Consider the following 19,696-nt stretch of genomic DNA (forward strand, 5'->3'; position numbering starts at 1 on the left):
ATGGGGGAAACTACGCCTAAACCGCACAAATTATTCACTGAAAGTACATTGGCTCTGGATCTCAAAGAGGCTTTACCTACAATCAGTGATATATCACCCCCTAGGCTAACTAGGCCCAGGCGAGCAGCAGTCACCCTGGTATAAACCTAGGTGATAGACTGCCCTTTCAGGCAATCAAGCCACACAATGGGCCAGTCACAAGGCAGAACTTTGATCTCCCAACCAGCCTATTTATGCCGCTATGTGCCTTTACGATATGGAGAGGTGGGATATGATGACATCCATCACCTTCATTTCTTAAAAGCGATGGGCACCTTTTATTGTACAGGAGAAGCTGAGCACAGAGGTGGAGGGGACTGGTCGGCCACAAAGCTAAATACACCACTGACTACATTAAGGGCACAATTTAAATGGGGGGACCCAATGGTTCTTATCAATGTTTCAGTGTCTTTCCAAAACTGCATCCATTCAAGTAACGACAATACTCTGCGCTGTCTATTGAATCACTTCGTAGTGATTTCACCGTGGTTGTTTTTGGCACTCACGGCCTAGCGTCCACAGCCAGTGTTAGCGATTTAGGAAGGGAACTGAAGAGAAAACTATGCACACCTTTAACGTTAGACTCATTGATTTGAACCTCTGACTCTAACCTTCAATATCAAACCTTCTCAATAATCAATTATCTGACACATCCATTTTCTAACTCCTCACTTATGTTTTCACTTCAGTTCTGGGTCTTATCCCTGGCTTTCTCAAAATAAAAAACCCCATCATCTAGAAATGTAGGAAGGACAACACATAACATATGGAGACAGACCTTTACAGGCACCATCTTTGCCAGTTTCTTTTTTTTCTTCACACAATTGTCATATGTAAACTATATTCACAGACAGGAATACACAAAATCATAATACCCCCAAAGGTCCTTTCCAAGCACTCAGAATGTTTAATCAAAGTGTGTCACAGGGTTCCTGCCCTGAATATTACAATAATCTGTACAAAAACAGCAGAGAAGTATATAACTGGCTCATAAAGTCACATAAAAAACTATTACTAAAGCCAAACCACATAAAACAACCCCACAAAATCTGTCGTTATTACTTGGGTTTTATCAGCCAACGTGTGCTCTGAGTTTTTGGAGAAGGCTACTCTGTATCTGAACTTTAAATACTTCAGTCAGCATTTACTGCAAAGCAAAACGTAGGCATTGACTTAATGCAGTCAACTCTCCCTCACAACTTCGAACCCGCGCATATTGTTAAATACGCAACAAGCACGGTACCTGTCGGTCATTTTGATTGACAACAGGCCGTCACTGGAAGGTTCCAGGCGCTCTGATTGGCCGAAGAGCGAGCTAGTTAGGCGGGGGAAGAGTAGCACGCTCAGTTTCATGGCAGTGAAGCGCGCCTGAAATGGAGGAAACTCTTGGAGCGGTTAATGGCCTTAGAAGCCATATGTCAGGACCGCGGGGCTGGCCGCCCGAGGGAATGGTGAGGAGGATCCATATAAAATCATATTTTATATAGCGGAGGGATATTTCCGCCCCTGTAGCCTGTATTGGGGCTTCAGGCCGGTGCTTAAAAAGTAAATTATTGAATTGTGTATATTTTTGGCGTAAGGATGATACAGTCATCGTATTACAGGGATCCATTGAATAAAACGCTCAATATTCTCATGCTGCCCTCGGCCCCCAAAGAGTCACATGGGTCTAACTGAGTGGATTGCTGTGGCGATAAATGAAATAAACAATTTGGCGGCAATATTTTATTAACCCTTTGAGTGTCAGTTGTCCAGAAATATCTTCCCTTTGAGAGGCCGTTCCAGTAGACCTGGTTAAGTTCAGGTGACAGATAACACTTTGCCAGGTACAACCCATATATTTTGCCAAGGATGGGTTAAGAGATTCAGAAATGCATTGTTTAGGGTAAATATGCTGTATGGCAAACCCGGTAGTAAAAGTACTTAAAATCTGTTCTTTTTTTAAAGCTTGCAGTTCCCATACATACTTTATTACCCTTTAGTAAATGTATGCGGATTGCGCACAAAGCCCATGTAGGTGATGGAACGTACCATATTTCGGGGGTGTAAATACCATAAACTTAATAGCCTTTCTAAGGATAAAATTACACATCTTTACAAGAATAATAGTTTGGCACCTCCCTGACTCATCCTCGTTCGTTATACATTGTGTTTTGTTTTAATGGGATATGTGTGGGGGGGAGGGCTACCTGTTATGTCACATGTCTGATCCCTACATATTATTTTATATATAGCTCCAACAATTTCTGCAGCGCTCTTCACAGTCCATACATTCAAAATGTATAACCAAACTGGAACCGACAAACCGCTACATTTGGTATAAAGGGCCTGCTTGCAAGCTTACAATTTAGTGGGCAATTCTTCCTAACTGCAGAGTAGCACACAATGATTATTAGACAAGGGCGATCTCCGACAAAACAAATGAAAATTAGTTGCAAAAATGACAGAAATTTGTTAGATTCGTCGCCACCGTTACAAACTTGTTTTGGTGCTCTACGATGAGGTAAAGTGGGAGGGGCTCTGTGTAAGAGGGTACATAGCAATGACTGATCGGTAGAAGTAGCCAAAAATGGGTGTGGTCTCGTTGATTGTTCTGGCTGAGATTGATGGGTCTAAGTGTTCGTTATATAAATGTGCTGATGCCATTGTCACTTGTTAGATGAATTTAACCCCTTGATGACAATTGCCGGTCTGGGCACGTCACGGAAATTCAAGTCGATAACGACAAATGACGTGCCAGGACCGGCACGTCATTAAACGGGTGCAGAAAGCGATCTATTGTCGCTTTCTGCACCGAAACGGCGTTGCTGTAATGCCTCGACCTCGAGGCATTCCGCAACGCCATTATCTGCACGAAGGGGCCATCTCTGGCCCCTCCCCGGGGCGTCAACATCCGCCATACTTTGTATGGCGGCGGACGCCCGTTTTAAAAGCTGGAATGCCTCGATCAGGAGGCATCCAGCGACACCAAACACTTACCTGGGGATGGACTGTGACCGCTCCGGAGAGCGGTCACAGCCGCAGCTGCCGGTGATCTTCTGCAAGATGGCGGCGGTCCGGGAAAATTCAATTAAGAAAAACAATAAAGTCTAAAAAGTTCGCTAGACGGTCTCCAGACCCTCTAGAGAACTCTGGCTCCACTTGCAGGTTGAATATAGGTACTGCATTCAACCATGCAAGTGAATGGAGCTCAGCTTTCTAATCACAGTGTGATTAGAAAAAATAAATTAAAAATAAAATTAATAATAATTAGAAAAAAAATAGTAAAAAAACAGTAAAATGTAAAAATAATTTCCCACTGATGTCACTATCAGGGGAACCTTCAAGTTGAAAAAAAATGTTAAAAAAATAAAAAAAAGGCAAAAAAAAAAATATATATATATAAAAAATATATTTTTGTGAGCAAGTCCTAAAATTAGCATATTAGCTTAAAACAATTCTCGCATGGAAAGAGTTAAAATACTGGCATATTAAATGCCCATGGGGTGTCTACTTTTAAAAAATGTATGATTTGATGGGGTAAATTGAATTGGCCGGGTTCAACAAGGTCCCAATTAACACGGGGGGAAGGATGGCCACACATCTAATTTCCAATTAGAAAAATGCACATGTACCAAATGTGGCCTTTTAGTTCCCCCCAAAAATGACAAACCCATGCATGTGGGGTATCACTGTACTCAGGAGATGTTGCTGAACACATATTGGGGTGTCGTGTGACAGCGGCATATACCAGAAGCTGTAAATTCATACATAAAGTAGGGGTGTGTGGGAAAAATACACACACAAAAATACTACTGCAAACTTTGAAAAAATGCTGGTGGTAAAATGTGTGCATGCAAAGAGTTAAAATACCAGCATTTAAAACACCCTGGGGTGTCTATTTTTCAAAAATATATGGTTTTGTTGGGCACACTGAAATGGCCTGGCTCAAAGATGTACCAAATAGGGCACGGGCAGTGGATCCCCAAATGCCAAAGTTCAACATTGAAAAATGTGCATGCCCCAAATGTGGCCCTTTTGCCCCCGAACAGCCAGGCAAAATCATTCATGTGGGGTATCACTGCGCTCAATGCTGAACACATATTGGGGTGTTTTGTGATAGTGACATATACCAGAACCTGTTTATTTATACCTAAAGTAAAATGTGTGTGAAAAAACATATGCAAAAAAATTACTACCATAAAGTTTGACAAAGGCTGATGGTAGAATAAGTGCTTGGAAAGGGTTAAAATACCAGCATTTGGAATACCCTGGGCTGTCTAGTTTTCAAAAATATATGACTTAATGGGGTAAATTGCATTGGCCGGCTTCAAAGATACCCGAAATGGCACATGGGGGGAACAATTACCAGATTTGGAAAAAATGGCTTTGAAATAGCAAAACGCTACCTTTACTTATTGCCCCATAATGTGTAGAAAAAAGCAAAAAAACATGAAAACATTGGGTATTTCTAAACTCAGGACAAATAGTAGAATCTATTTAGCAGGTTTTTTTATTACCTTTTATAGATGAGTAAAAGATTTTTCAACTAAAAGTTAGAAACAGTCATTTTTTTCTAAATTTTTCACCATATTTTATACTTTTTTTAATAGTAAATAATATGATACAATCAAAACAATGTCATCTAAAGAAAGCCCTTCTTGTCCTGAAAAAAACAATATCGAATGTGTGTGGGTTCAGTAAACGGGAAAGAAGAAAATTACAGCTAAACACGAGCAGCGCAGAAATGTTAAAACGGCCATTATCACGAACGGTACAAAAAGTAAAATCAGCCTTTGTCACGAAGGGGTTAAAGAGACAATTCAGTCTCTCCACACACTCCAACTTTGGCTCAGGGAACACTATTCAGAACCCCATGCCCAGAAGTAGTTCTGTTAATTTCAGCAGAGCGCTTTCTGCCGCTGGCTGCGTCAAGCAGCAAGTAAATGGAAAGAGGTGTTGGATCACAGAGAAGGGTGGCAGCTGCAGCAACAGGGCTAAGTCCTCTAAGCCAGGTGTTTTTTCATTGTGAAGAGTGCATATAAGTCATCTTCTTTTAATAAGGGTATTTAACTGTTCATTTAAGGCAGAGGTTGGAAACGGACACTGTGAGGCTTCAGAGCACCTGAAATAAAGCATGTTGATGATCTTTCCCCGTATAACTTATTTACAAAGTTCGCATGAATCACCATTATAACATATTTGATTTCTCTAGTCTGTGTATAAAGCGTTATTGCATTTTTATTTCTCTAGTCTGTGTACCAGCACCTGGCACAACACATGCAAGACATTTCTGGAGACAGAGGGGTATTAAAAGAAGTGATCCGTTCTGGAAGTGGGGAGACAGTTCCCTGTGATGCAACAGTGATCGGTATGTGCCAGCTCTGTCCTGTCTTCACCAGGGCTCCGTAAGATACCAAAGAAAGACTCGTAGACTAAGCAGCCATTGTGCGTTCTTGTCACATTACAGAGAATCCAAATATCTGTTTTTGTTACATTTGTTTTGGTAGCGCTGTCACAGCATTTGCCAATTATTTTGCTTTATTCTTAATATATCTTGTTAAGTCAGGAACTGCATTTGGAAGACTTTTTTTTTGCAGAGCTTTCCTTAGGTAATGGCATGTACTGCAGCATCTGCAGTAAACCATTCCACTTTTAAAACTAAGTCAAAGAACTAGACGTGTATGGAAATTGCAATATTATAATAATAAAAAGCAATAGGAATATATGTCTCAACTCTGAACTTTGAATCCAGCAAAAGAGATTTAAGAAACATCTCGTAAAAGGCTGAAATACCTGAAAGCCTGGGAACAGCAGCAAAGCCTTTCTCTTCCCCAGTGGTTTGAGGCAAAGGATTATATGTAGGGAGTAGCTCGGTGTACAAACAATATGGAATTGCGCCGACTCCTGCACAGTTGGCACATCTGTCCCCGGATGCATGCTTCTGTTGTTGGAGGCATTGTGGAGCTAGGGGCAGCATACCTCACATTTTGTGGATGTGCCTGCTTATCCATCCATCCATTATGATCTAATATCTTCAAGCTGATGCTCCAGGTGTTCATTCTGCAAAAGCCAACAGTAGCCCTTTTGTATTTTTTTTTCTTGGAAGGCTTTTAGGGTCCCCAAAAATATCATACATTTCTGTATTGCAACCAAGTAAGGCATTGTGAGAAACTAGATTAAGGTGAACCCTTCTTCATCGGAGGATATTTTGGGTACACCGGAGACTTAAAAGGCCCTAGAAAAAAATGTCATACTATATTTAATGTGTGAGTGGTACTTACACCTTTACACTTGTAAATGTATTATTTACTTTATTACACTATTTTATATTTTTTCCCCTTTATGTCATTGCGCCCCAACTCTGGATATACTCGTACTGAGGATAACTTCTATATTACAATTCTGTTAGCTGTAAACTCTTAACATGTGTTAGTCTGTGAATGGCTGTTGCAAACACTATAAAGCTATGTTTTGTGCAAGGAGTGTCGGGCTTAAGGGAAAACTTGTGATGGTCTTCGTGCAGTGCCAGCAATGAGGTTTGTATGTGATGACCACCTTGTGACAACTAGTTTGCCAAGCTTTTTCAGTGGGTTTTTTCTTTCTTGCGCCCTTCCAGTATAACCATGTACAGTACTCTAGATTGTTCAATGGCCATCGGTTTACTGAAAGAGCTTCTAACAAGTCTTGTGTCCCCGCAGTGAGGTATTCTGGCTACCTGGAGCATGCTGACAAACCTTTTGACACCAATTGTTATCGACGTAACCCAAGGCTCATGAAACTTGGTGCAGGTGAGGAAAAAAAAGGAAGACACCTCATTAATCAACGTAATTATACACTCCAGCCCTTGGTCACTTTAATGCATACGATGACCCTTGCGTTACTCCGGTATTGCTCCAAAAGGAAAGAGGGATTCACCAGAACATTTAGTTTGTTTCCCTGCCCCCAGCTCCCTTGCCTTGCTTCGCCAAAAGCATCTCCTGCCCAGCAGATCATAAAATGAAATTTCGAGTGAGTCTTAACGAGACCTTATCTTATAGTTTGACGACAGATAAGAACCATTAGGCCAATCTAGTCCTGATGTAAAGCTCAAACCTTAATCAGTCCTTGATCTCATCTTAGATTCTGGAAAGCCATATGCCACACGTTTAAATTCTCTCACTATGTTAGAGTCTACCGCTTCTGGGAGAATATTCATGTTATCTAACACTGTCGTAGTAAAGTGACCTTACATTACTTTTAAGCCTCAGGTTTAGAATATGACCTCTCATCCCAAAGTTTCTCCTTTTGAAATAAACATTTGTTGTGTACTTTTGTCATATATTCCTTTTGTCTTTCCTGATAATGTTTATTATGCAAACAATTCACCGTTTTAGTAGCCCTCCTCCGAACTTGTTCCGGAATATCAATACCTTTAGAGAGATGAGGTCTCCAGAACTTTATCCAATGTTCTAGATGTGGTTTGATCACAGACGTGTAAAGAGACATAACTACCATCTTAAAGTCACTAATGCCTCTAGTTCTACATCCCAGCACCCTGCTTGTTTTTTTATTGTATTACTTACTCACCTCAGAAGGCTTCAGCAATAGTTATACCCAAGACCCTCTCTGGTTTTAATGACAGAACAGTACCGTAATTCCATTTTTTTTAAACTGTTGGGCCCCCACTCTTTTAATTTACTTAAATTTTTAGCCATTTAGCTTTTTCCGCCGGGAATGTCTACCCTGTTGCAGACCTATGTATTGTCTGCAAAAAGACATACCTTACTATTAAGACCTATTGTGATATTGCGGATATAAATATTAAATGGTATGGGACCTGGTACTGGTCCCTTTATGTGTTTGTGTAATATATATACGGACAACTGAAACCGTGGCCGCAATACTTGCTTCATGTGTCACATTGACTTGTTTAATGCTGTATGGCATCACTCAAGCGAATAGTTTGCCAATCGCTGGTAGGTTTGTCTACTGCTGGGTTGCTCCGAAGCAACTGTCACCTTCCATGGCTGGAAGTGGGATTTGGTGGGTGTATAGGATCTAGCACAACTGAACCTCAGAAATAAAATGAAAGATACAAATAAATTGTGTGTGTATATTAGGGATGCCCCGAAATGAAAATTCTGGACCGAAATCAAAAATGAAAATTCAGCATTCACTTTCCGAAACTGAAAATGGTGTGTTACTTTTGATAAAAGTGTGGTTAGCGCACCAGAATTGGACAAAAAAAATCAATAACGATATATATATATATATATATATATATATATATATATATATATATAAACATTTGATTGGTAAAAACAATCACACTCCTATCATGCCCAGGCAACCAGTACATGCTGGAATTTGGGTATGCCTGGGCATGATGGGAGTGTGATTGCTGTTAGTAATCCTCTATATTTAATATAGCGATCACACTCCTATCATGCACAAGCAGCCAATACATGCTGAAACCTGGGTAGCTGCCCGCCTTGTGTATTGATGCTGCCAGCACTATGAGGTCTGCACATCACTTACAGCCTCCCTCCCCACTTACACATCAGTGCTATCACACACACTTATTCATTTACTCGTTCACAAACATTCATATACGCCATTCATTCATTCACAGGTACTAATTCCCTCAATCATGCATACCTGTTCATAACCCTTCCCCACCCCCTTACCTGAACTGCAGATCTCTCGCTTGCAGACTTCCGCAGGGGCCCGGCTGCTGGAACGGAGCAGGTTCAAGTGATGTGCATTCATGTGACTCCACTGGTTTCCTGCTTCCCCTGGGCAGTACAAGAGGCACTGCTCGCACACTGTAAGCAGCAGGGACCCTGCTGCCATTTATTTTCAGACTTTTTATTTTATTTCGGTGTTTTGGAGATAATGCCCATTTTGGCCACAGATACGATATATCGGTGCATCCCTAGTGTGTGTCTATGTATATATATATGTGTGTATATATATATATATATACACACACACACACACACAACACTGTGTTTATTAAAGGTTTCTTAAGGCTTTGTTTCCTGCAGACATTACTCTTTTGGGAATGGAAGTCGGATTGCTGACTATGCAGAGAGGTGAACTGTCAAGGTTTCTTTTCTCACCAAAGTATGCCTTTGGAACCTTGGGTTGCCCACCGCTCATCCCTCCCTCAGCCACTCTGCTCTTTGAAATTGAGCTGTTGGACTTTCTAGATACGGCTGAATCAGATTCCTTCTGTAACCTGACTCTGGTAAGAGGTAGCATTGATCTTTACTTGTATGTACAGTTGAGAAAGTGTTTCATGGAGTACTGTTCTTGGAAATAATTAATGCCTTTGGGGTGCAGGAGCAGCAATCGACATTTCCACTGGATACAGTACTCAAGATCGCCAACACTGAGAGGGAGTTTGGGAACTACCTCTTCAAGAGAAACCGATATGAAGATGCTAAGGATAGATATAAGCGGGTAGGCAGTCCCTCAGCAACTATCCAACATTGTTTTTTTTTTTCCTCAGAGCAAGGCTGCCATGCATCTGTCTCACCTTTTCAGTTATGATCATATGATGTGATGTCTGTGTTTAGCTGCCATACATGTAATTGGTTGCTATTACCCCCTTTTGATTTTAGTAGGAACTCGGCTCCCGTCGAGTAGAATTAGAGTGTCACAGAGTACGTACAAATGCTTCCTAGTTTCAGTAGAGGCAGACAAGGGTGCACTTAATGAGACAGTCTAACTTCCAAATTGCCTGAACGGATTTAAATGCAGGAAAATGCACTGGAGTTCATGGAAGATGGATTCCAATATGTATTGTTTTATATAGCGCCATCATATTCTGTAGCAATGTACAATGGGTAGACAGTACATTACAAGTAGTATATAACATAAGTTTGACTTACAGAAACAGGTGAGGAGGACCCTGCTCAAACAAGCTTACAATTTAGATGATTTACATGATGCTCCTTTAGAAAAGGCTGTGTTCCATCTCTATATGGGCACCATCTAATCCAATATAAATATGTTCTATTAGTAGCCCAAATTCACAATTTTTGCGATGAATTGCAGAAAGTTACAGGCAAGGTCAGAAGAACTATTCGTATGATGAAACATCAGGTAACAACAAAGGATGTTTAATACCTCCAGAAATGTCCTAGTGGGGACGGCCGTCAGGGAAAAGTATTTCTAGTTCAATCAGAGCTTTTTTTTCCTTCTCATCTGTGCATCTAGATGATAGGGTATTAATGGAAGTTATTGGTGGTGAAGCATGTCAGTAGGGGTGAATGCACCTTATGCTTGCGAATAAAGATTGGAAGCTAGAATAAGCCATTCCCAAGTATATTTTCCTTAAATTTGTGATTTACTTGTAGCCAAAACTTATTTCTATATGTTCCTTTGATTTACCTTTTGGTAACTTGAAGATAATGTCTCACTGGTGTTATATGACAACAAAATAGGTAATGTTCTTGGAATTTGCACAATATACATTCAGGGACCATTTAGTGCTTAGAGGAAACCCAGTAGTGGATTCACCTAAGCAGGTAATTGACTGATCCTGTAGTTGTTTAATGTAAGAAAGCATTGCTAGGACAGGTACTTCTAAAAAAAAAGATGGTTCCTGAAACAGGTAAAGGAGTCGTATCCTAGCATTGTGACAAGAAGCAAGATGTTTAGGTTTGGGATTTATGCGGACATGGAAAACAATTTAACTTTAGTTGTCTCAGCATTTAGACTAAACCTACAGTCTCTCTCTGTTCTAGGCCTATTCAGTGCTGGCTCGCCTACCCTCTTGTGATGAGGATTGTAGGCCCTTAGATGCAGCTCGTTTGTTTGTGAATTTAAATTTGTCAATTACTTATCTGAAGCTGGAACGTCCTCCTCGTGCACTTAAATGGGGAGAAAAAGCACTGGCCATTGACAGCAAGAACACCAAGGCATTGTACCGCTGTGGGCAGGTTAGAGAATTTATGTGTATGTAACAGGCTAGATTACACATTTACTGGGTTATGCGTTTTAATACAAGAAAATGGTTTTGTGTGTTTCGTCAACTACTTTGCATGTTTCTTCTCACTGCTCTATTTGTCTAGAAGTAAAAAAAATCCTTGCCAGCCCTGTAGAATCTTACAAATGTCAGTGGCTAATTTAAAGGCCAACAGGAGAGGGTTAATGCCGTTCAGCACTTGGCACCGGTGTATGCACCAAATAGTATATTGTCCCAAGATACCACAAAAGGCTGGATTAATAGTAAACAAAATAGAGAATGTGCCCAAGGGGAAGGGGGCATTGGCAAGTAAGTAAGGGGGTCTCTGTCTTTAAAGACACAATTGTGCAAACATTTTAATAATCATTTTCTTAAGTCACATTTAAAAAAAAAAGAAAATATTACGATTTGTAAAAAAAAAATGTGCACTTTAATATTTGCCCTATAACTGTCAAAATAAATTAAATTCCCAGGCACATAAGATGTATCCCAAACTCAGGACAGGTATATCAATACATTTTGGGCTATTATTTGCACATGCTGTGTACAATTTATAAGATCTTAAACTGTAAAAAAAAACTAAAAAAAATTTCATACCAAATAATGGATTATACAGATGAATATGGTTCAAAAAGAAAAGTCCTACCTGCGCACTCAATGAGTGAGAACCAGGACATAGCAGAAATGTAAAATTGTCTGTCTTGAAAGTAGGGCTGCAACAACTAATAGGTAAAAGGATAATAATCGATAATAAAAATCGTTGTCAACGATTTTCATTATTGATTAGTTGAATTGATTTTATCGAATATGAGATGAGGGTTTTTTTCCGAGCTGCAGGGGACCTGGATCCTCCTCTCTAGTAGCCGGTGGATGTCTACGCTATGCACGTAGACAACCTCCGCTGCTGCCGGCGCTTCCGCTGGGGTTTCTATGATGGAGCACCGGAAGGTCACGTCAAGATGGCACTCCATCATAGAAGCCCGGGCAGAAGTGCCGGCAGCAGTGGAGGTTGTTTACGCGCATTGCGCAGACATTCACCGGCTGCCAGAGAGGAGGATCCCCTGCAGCGCTGCAGGGGACCTGGATCTTCCTTTCCAGTGGGCGTCTCTGTGATGCGCGCAGACATCCTCCGCTACTGCCCTCCGCTTCCGCCGGGGGGTTCTATGGTGGAGCACCAGCGTCACATGATCTTCCGGTGCTCAGTCATAGAAGCTCCAGCGGAAGTGCCGGCCACCAGCAGAGGTTTATCTATGCCCATCGCGCAGACGTTCTCCCACTAGATACCAGGGAGTCTGGAGCACGGGGGGCAAGTCCGGAGAGGGGGGTCATAGTGGCAAATCTGGGGGTATAAGGCATATCTGGGAGGCAGAGTGGCAAGCCTGGGGGCGGATGTGCATAACTGGGAGACAGGTTGGAAAACAAAAGAAAATAAGCACAAGAAATGCATTTTTCTCAATCATAGTTTTTATTAAATATGAAAACATAGTTTACATGTCAATTAATATTTACTAGTAAAACTTTTTTAGGTAATAAAACCTAGTTTGAGAAATATTATGTTCTTGTACCTTTTAAAATATAACGTATTATGTCGGTAAAATAGGAAGTTGATTAGAGAAATGCCATTGTGATAATGAGATACAATGACACACGTTGATGTCAATTTAAAGTTTTTTATTCTGTTTGTTTTTAACACCCAGTTTGTTCATGAAATTATTAAAAATAAATGAAAAATTTGCATAATTATCCGATTAATCGAAAAAATAATCGGCCAACTAATCAGTTATGAAAATAATCGTTAGTTGCAGCCCTACTTGAAAGGGTTAATATTTGGCTATTTCGTGGTTCTCATTAAATTACATGGGAGCACAGTTGTATTGATTAACTTGTTTCTTCTACCACTAAGGCCTATCTGGAAATGAGAGACTATGAGAAGGCCAAAGAGTTTTTATTAGCCGCACAGAAGATGGAGCCATTCAATCTCGAGATTAACAGCGAACTGAAGAGGCTGGCAAGGTGCGTGTCCCAATGTTAATAATAAGTAGCGTTGGTGAAGTTTGTGTCTTCATAATACCGTATATAGCTGTGTGAAGAAGTATTGCCCCTCTGCAAAGAAATACCCAATTGTGATAATTGGAATCAATAACTTTAGTCAAGCACTTCTTGTAGTTATCAATCAGACTCTCACACTTCTTATGAGGGATTTTGGACACCTCAACATGCAGAAGTACTTTAACTCTGGGGCATTTTAGAGGTTAATACTCCTTTTTTATGGGACTCTGCTGCTGCTGGTCTGCGAGACCAGCAACAGCAAAAAAACAAGCCCTTTGATCACTCCTACAGGATTCATGGAGGCATGTTGGGTTCCGATGGACCCTATCTGCACATTTTATCATTGAAGAAGTTGGTTTCTCTCTTTAGCATGCTGATTTGAGACACTTCCCACTCATTGACAGCAGTTTTATTTGTATTTTTCATGTATTAATCTACTTCATTTATTTTCTCACTTACTTGGTTAGGTAGTTTGGGCTTTATCACTATCTACTGGTGTGAGTGTTTTGTTGCAGTTTGTTCTTCATCAACCTTTTTTTTTTACAGAGCAGCCCCCTCTAGAAGGACTGCAGTAGCTCATGTGAGCAGAATGCATGCATGGTCCATTCTTGATACATCCAAAATAGCTGCTTGTGAACAGTGATTTTCACTGGATCTCCGCTTTCTGCAGTGTCAAGCAGACTGCTTCCTTCCCTGCTCTGTGCCACACCAAGCCATCCACCGACATTGTCCCATCCCAGTCTTATCAGATCTACACCCTACACCTGTCTCTTCTCCATCTCCGGTAGATTTGTAAGGGGCACCTGATGTGTCCTGGAGAACTTTGGCAGAACCTATGTTTAACAGCCTTCTTTGTTAATATCTAGCAGGCTCAGCTGCAAAGACAGTTTACTATTAATGTTACTTGTGGCTGCCAGTATATTTTGTTTTCTAAATGCTGACTTCCCATCTTCTTCCATGTCTTCTGTCAAGGTTGAGATCCCTTTAGCACCCCCCTCCAGGTACCACTTAATCTGAGGTTGTAACCCTTGGCCTCCCAAGCCTTCCAGACAGGTTTCTAGGCCTAAGCAGACTCTTTTTCCTGCAGACACTATCTTGAAAGCAACAGAAGTCTCACTCTTGCCATTTGAACGCTACATTCCCTAGATTCCCCTTCTCTAGCTATTCTATGGCATGAGCAACATCTTGTCTCCTCTTCTGCTTTTCCTGCTTCAGAACAGGCCTCCCCTTATATCAAAGGGAGAAGTGTTTGCTAGACTGTGCAGGCATATCTCTGAAGCCCTTTTTAAGCCTTTTTTAAGGATCCTATGGTCAAGAAGAGTCTTCTCCATGCTGGGATTCTCTCCATGCTTCAGCGGCATCAGTTAGCCTCACCAGGACCTCATTTGAACTTCTCATGGCAGCTTTGAGTTTGTTACGTCTTCTCTTCAGGATTTCAGGATCTAATTGGTCTCTGGTACCCTTCAGAGGTTTATGCTTTAATCTCACGTCTGAGGATTTCACCTCCAACCATAGACTGCTGGGTCTCCTTTTTATTGGTGAATGTTTTTTGTCTGGAAGTCAAGACCATGAATGCTGATAATTGTTGGGTTGTTTTTTTTTTGTAACTCAAAACTTATTAAGAAATTTTGTTTTCTTGTTTGTCTAAAAGAAGGGGAGGGACAAAGAAAGGATATCTGAGATACGTCGGGTACATGCAATTTACATCAATGTCAGAAGACACAGAAAACTGCCGTGTGACTGGAGCAGTAGCATTATTGTAAGATTGTGTCTGCCACAACTTTGGGAGGGGAAAGGGGGATAACAAGACCAATGATAACAAGGGAGAACTCAGCCCCAACTGAGTTCCAAAGTTCCTTGAGGCGGTGAATTGGATCCAAGGTAGCCAAGTAACCATGTAAGTTTCATATTTATCTTCCATCTGCTTCACCAGTTCCTCTACTGCTCTTATACATGCCATGCTGCCATTGGGATCCATGATAAGAAAAGTGTACATTCCCACACATCTGGGGCATTGGTGCATCTTCAGCCATGATACTACTAATGCCAAGCTCCTCCTTTTGGGCTTGCAACTGCCTCTTGAATCTTGACAAAGGTCCTGAAATCTCTATTCTCATGTTTTCTAAGCAAATTACATAATCCGAGCTCAAACATAGGACCAGTGCCTAAGAGTGATGTATCTGCAAAATCATGACTGACTAAACAATAGGGGGAATCAAAGTGGTAAGGCCCCCTCCCTCTACCTATGGTGGACCATATGGCCTTGCAAGCAGTCCAGGTGTGGGTCTTGATCCTAAGCTCTTGCAGAGTATTTCCAAAGGTTCTTGGAGCCCGTGGCAACCACTCTAAAGGTTCTATATCCATCTGCTGCAGACTCAATTCAGGGTCTTTCCCAGGCATTTCCCCAGCCTCACAAAGTCAAGGTCTAGCGTGGTAGACACCATTGGGTTATAGCATGTAATTCACTGCTTCCAGTACAATGGGACAGTACTGAAAACAGATGCTAACCTTCAGGGCTGGGGAGCTTTTTAAGTATTTTTTTTCATCCTCGCCTCTGTCAGAGTGTGTGGTCCAAGTGAAAAAAAAGGATGTATAGAGCAACATCCTGGAGTTCTGTGCCATGTTCTTAACACTTGGTCTTACTTGGCAACTCTCATGTGAAGGGATCTGGGGAGAATTCAGTCAGTGTCCGAGATTCTTAGATGGGCCCTGGGAGAATGTCCCAGAGATCTCTGCTATTTTAATTCCTGGAAGTGGACTAGAATATAAAAACCCTTTTATATGCACCTCTGTGTCACGTTTTTAACGTTCCGACTGCAAACCCACGCAAAGATAGAGTGGTTGGCGCAGATCCTGAAGTACCGAAGTCTAGCAGGCTAATCTGCAGTAGGTGCATTTCGCCCAATAAGACTTAAGAGAAAATATATCTGTAAAATAATCTGTTTCTCTGTTTTATGCTTTTAAAAGTCTTTTTGTGTTTTGTAAGCAGCTGCTACGAGGACTACAAGGCTGAGCAGAGACTGATGTGCTACCGCATGTTTGCTCAACAATCCTCTGCAGCTACATCAGGATAAAGGTAATCTGAATTCACAACTTACTTAATTGTCAATAGACAGCCTTCTCCTTGTGATCCCCAGATCATCAGAGCTGCAGCACCAGTTTTAACCCATGATGTACCAGGTATGTCACTGATTTTTTAGGGACGTCATTGGTTATCAAGGAGGTTAGAATGTTGTATTAAACACATTAGACCTTTAAGGACTTTAAAAAGAAGAAAAAATATATAGATGTGGGGGGGGGAAACATATAATCATGTACATCCAATTTTTTGTTTATTTGTATCCTAAATATGTGCTTCTGTATTAAGAAATTTCCCCCCAACCCAAAATGTTAAAAAAATAAGCATATGTGCAAAGACTTTGCTCTATAATAGTGATCAAGCAACTAAAAAAACAAACTGATTTTCTAGTCATCATAGTACCATTCTTTGCCTCTCTGTCTCAGTGAGACAGAGAGGGACAATGATCGCTCCCAAGGGCAATATTGACTCTACTAACAGTCACATATGCATTGAAGTGGCTCCCACTGGAGACGTTACATCCTTCCTCCTTAGCGGGTTAAGTGGAGAATGTATTTTCACATATTGATATTTAACTAGGTTTTTGTGCACATTTGATATAAGTGAGTGTAAGATTCAGTTCTAAATCAACTTAGTCTGCACCCACTAAAAGGATCTTTCACCATCCTCTACTGTCCACTGATTAATATAAAGCAACATAAATATGTTTAGTGTAGTAGTGGGCTTAAATTACTATTTTTACTAATTTTGCCCATTTAATTACATTTTTCATTCTCTAGTTTCCATCGAAGTACTGCTTTGGTATGTTACCACTGACTATCTATATCTAGAGTTCTGGATTGAAAATACAATATTATCTAACAGCCAGTTTGTCATATAATGCATGTAATATTTGTAAATAAGCAGTGAGATTTTCTGTGTATTCTGAGTGTCGTGTTATAATTCTTTAATTCTCCTTTTTTGTTTTTCTTCTATAGCCAACAGTGATTGTAACATTGGTGTTTATCCATGGCACCTTGTGTCACTGAGTTACAGCCTACAATGTAGAGAGTCGTGTGCTATACATGTTCCAGTAGTTCTCACATAATTCAGACATGGATGGCTGGGGCAGCGTATGTAGAAAACAAAAAACATGTTTCCCTAGTGCTTGTTTTGTTATATGCATAACATATGTGCATGTCATTCTTGTTTCTTTTGTAGGGTATTTTACCCGTAGTGTGCTACATGGTTGTAGCAAAATATTCTGTGTATTGTAATCATAAGATTGATCCTTTCAAGTGTTTTTTTTTTTTCTGTATATTTCTTTGAAGAATATTCAGCATCTGTGTACCTGGGGTTGGGAGCACATGCTGTACCTTGCCTGTGACCACTAATCCCATTCTTGTCTCCCTATTGTGGGTGGCCATAGGATAAAGAATATTATGAGACATTTTGTTATTAAACATATCATTTATGCAACTAACTTGTTTCCAGTTGTCTCGATTTTATTATATACATAATGCATATGTTTAAAGAACAGTCTAATTGTCTCACACAGCCTCACCAACATAGAATACATATTTAAATACTTATTTTCACTTGCATTGTTTACCTGTGCCCCCTCCCCAAAAAGAGACACCTGATGAAAATGCAGCAGACTGCCACTTATGTTCTCCATATTTCATCAAAAAGGAATGGAATGCATATTATGCTACATGACTGTCTTTTCAACCATTATTTCCCTCTTTCTCATTTAGTAGGGCTTTTTTTCTTACCATATTCATAAATATAAGACTATTTCCATAAATAAACATTGAGTGCAGTGAACAAGTTTGCAATTAACAAATCAAAAGCAATTTAACCCCTTCAGGTCCGGGACGTACCTGGTACTTCCTGGTTACCGGTCACCGGTAGACCGGGACGTACCAGGTACGTCTCCTCCAAAAACCGCCCCCACATCGCCACAATCGTGATCGTGGGGGCGCTGCTGTTGCTGTCTGCCCAGGAGTCTGGGCAGACCAGCAGAGCCGCTCAGAGCCCGCCCCCAAGCCCACGATCACTCCCACGGAGTGATTCTCCAGGCAGCTTCAGGGAAGGGGGTGGTGTGTTGAATGGGTCCCCACACAAGTGTGGGGACCTGACCCAACACCCCCCTGCTGCCTGATCGCTCCATGAGAGCGTCAGTGCAGCGTTAACCCCTTCAAGGCCGTGATCGCGGCATTGAAGGGGTTAATTCCCGTTTTGTAGGGGGCTCTGCTGCTGGTGGTCCAGGCAGACCAGTAACAGCAAAAACGAGCCCCCAGAAGTCCTTTGATCAGTCCTGTAGGACTGATCAAAGAGACTCCTCCCCTACAATCTCCAGTCTATGGGAGATTGTGTCCCAGCTGCCAGAGGCAGCTTCAGGGACAGGGAGACAGGGTTCTTTGGTCTCCACATGAGTGTGGAGACCAGCCCCCCCACCCCCTCCCTTGCTAAGTTAACCCCTACCCCCTCTTCCTCAATTAACCCCTTCAATGCTGCGATTGTGTATGACCCCCATCGCAGCATTGCAGGGGTTAATATTAGTCCCCACAAGCTTGTGGGGACTAAATATCAGTCAATGCTGTGCTTCAATGGAGCATCAGCATTGAAAGAGTTAAAAAAAATAATAATACATTTTTTTTTAAAAAATAAATACATTTTAAAAAAATTAATAAAATAATAATAAAAAAATAACAGCACTGACCTGGGCTGGGCTGATCAGATCGCTCCTGGCCAATAGGAGTGATCGGATCATTATGGCAGCCCACGGATGACCCTGCTCTACAAAGAGAGAGGAGTCATCTAGGTTAATTATGAAAAAACACAAATTATTAATAAATAAAAAAATCATAATTATTACCTGATGACTTGTCGGTGACATTTTAAGTAGCTGATTATTGATCGGTCTCCCTGATTGATGTCAGCGGCCTAAACCTGTCACTTACAAGTAATCTGATAAAAAAAAATGTAAATGCACATGTTCCAGTTTTGCCCTCATAGCTTCCTCAAAAAATGCATGAACCATGCATGTGAGGCCTTGTTGGACTCATGGGATGTTGGTGAACAAAATGTGGCGTTTTCTTCCACTGTTGCACTTATGGTGTGCAAGAAATTCAGTGCAACATTGAAATGTATGCGTTAAAAACGCAATAAAAAATGTGGCGTTTTCTTCCACTGTTGCACTTATGGTGTGCAAGAAATTCAGTGCAACATTGAAATGTATGCGTTAAAAACGCAATAAAATAATTTCCCTGTGAAGTTTGGCAGACATCAGTGAAGAAATGGCTGCCTGAAAACTGTCAAAACTACCCTAGTTGAACACCTTGACTCATCTACTGTTCATAAATATATACTTTTATATACTTTATATTTACAGTGGGGGGCTTCCAAAATGTCCCAAATGGGATATGGGCCCAGGAAACCAATTTTTGAAAATTCCAAATTTGAAAACTAAAATGCGCATGTTCCAGTTTTGCCCTCATAGCTTCCTCAAAAAATGCATGAACCATGCATGTGAGGCCTTGTTGGAACCGGGGGATGTTGGTGAACACAATTTGGTGTTTTTTTCTGCAGTTGTACATATTCTATACAAA

General features: G+C 40.9%; 1 protein-coding gene across 1 annotated transcript; it reads left to right on the forward strand.

Moving 5' to 3' along the window:
• On the forward strand, positions 1-16,098 carry LOC149289705 (inactive peptidyl-prolyl cis-trans isomerase FKBP6-like). The gene is made up of 8 exons (XM_089490232.1): positions 1-138; positions 5,272-5,389; positions 6,720-6,809; positions 9,048-9,250; positions 9,346-9,465; positions 10,755-10,949; positions 12,879-12,988; positions 16,014-16,098. Exons 1-8 carry the CDS (start codon positions 1-3, stop codon positions 16,096-16,098), a joined length of 1,059 nt encoding a protein of 352 aa, XP_089346358.1.
• The last annotated feature ends 3,598 nt before the right edge of the window (positions 16,099-19,696 follow it).

Source organism: Sceloporus occidentalis, unplaced genomic scaffold (assembly GCF_023333645.1).
Source record: "Sceloporus occidentalis isolate IW3139 unplaced genomic scaffold, rSceOcc1.0.p SCAF_43, whole genome shotgun sequence".
NCBI classification, from domain to species: Eukaryota; Metazoa; Chordata; class Lepidosauria; order Squamata; family Phrynosomatidae; genus Sceloporus; species Sceloporus occidentalis.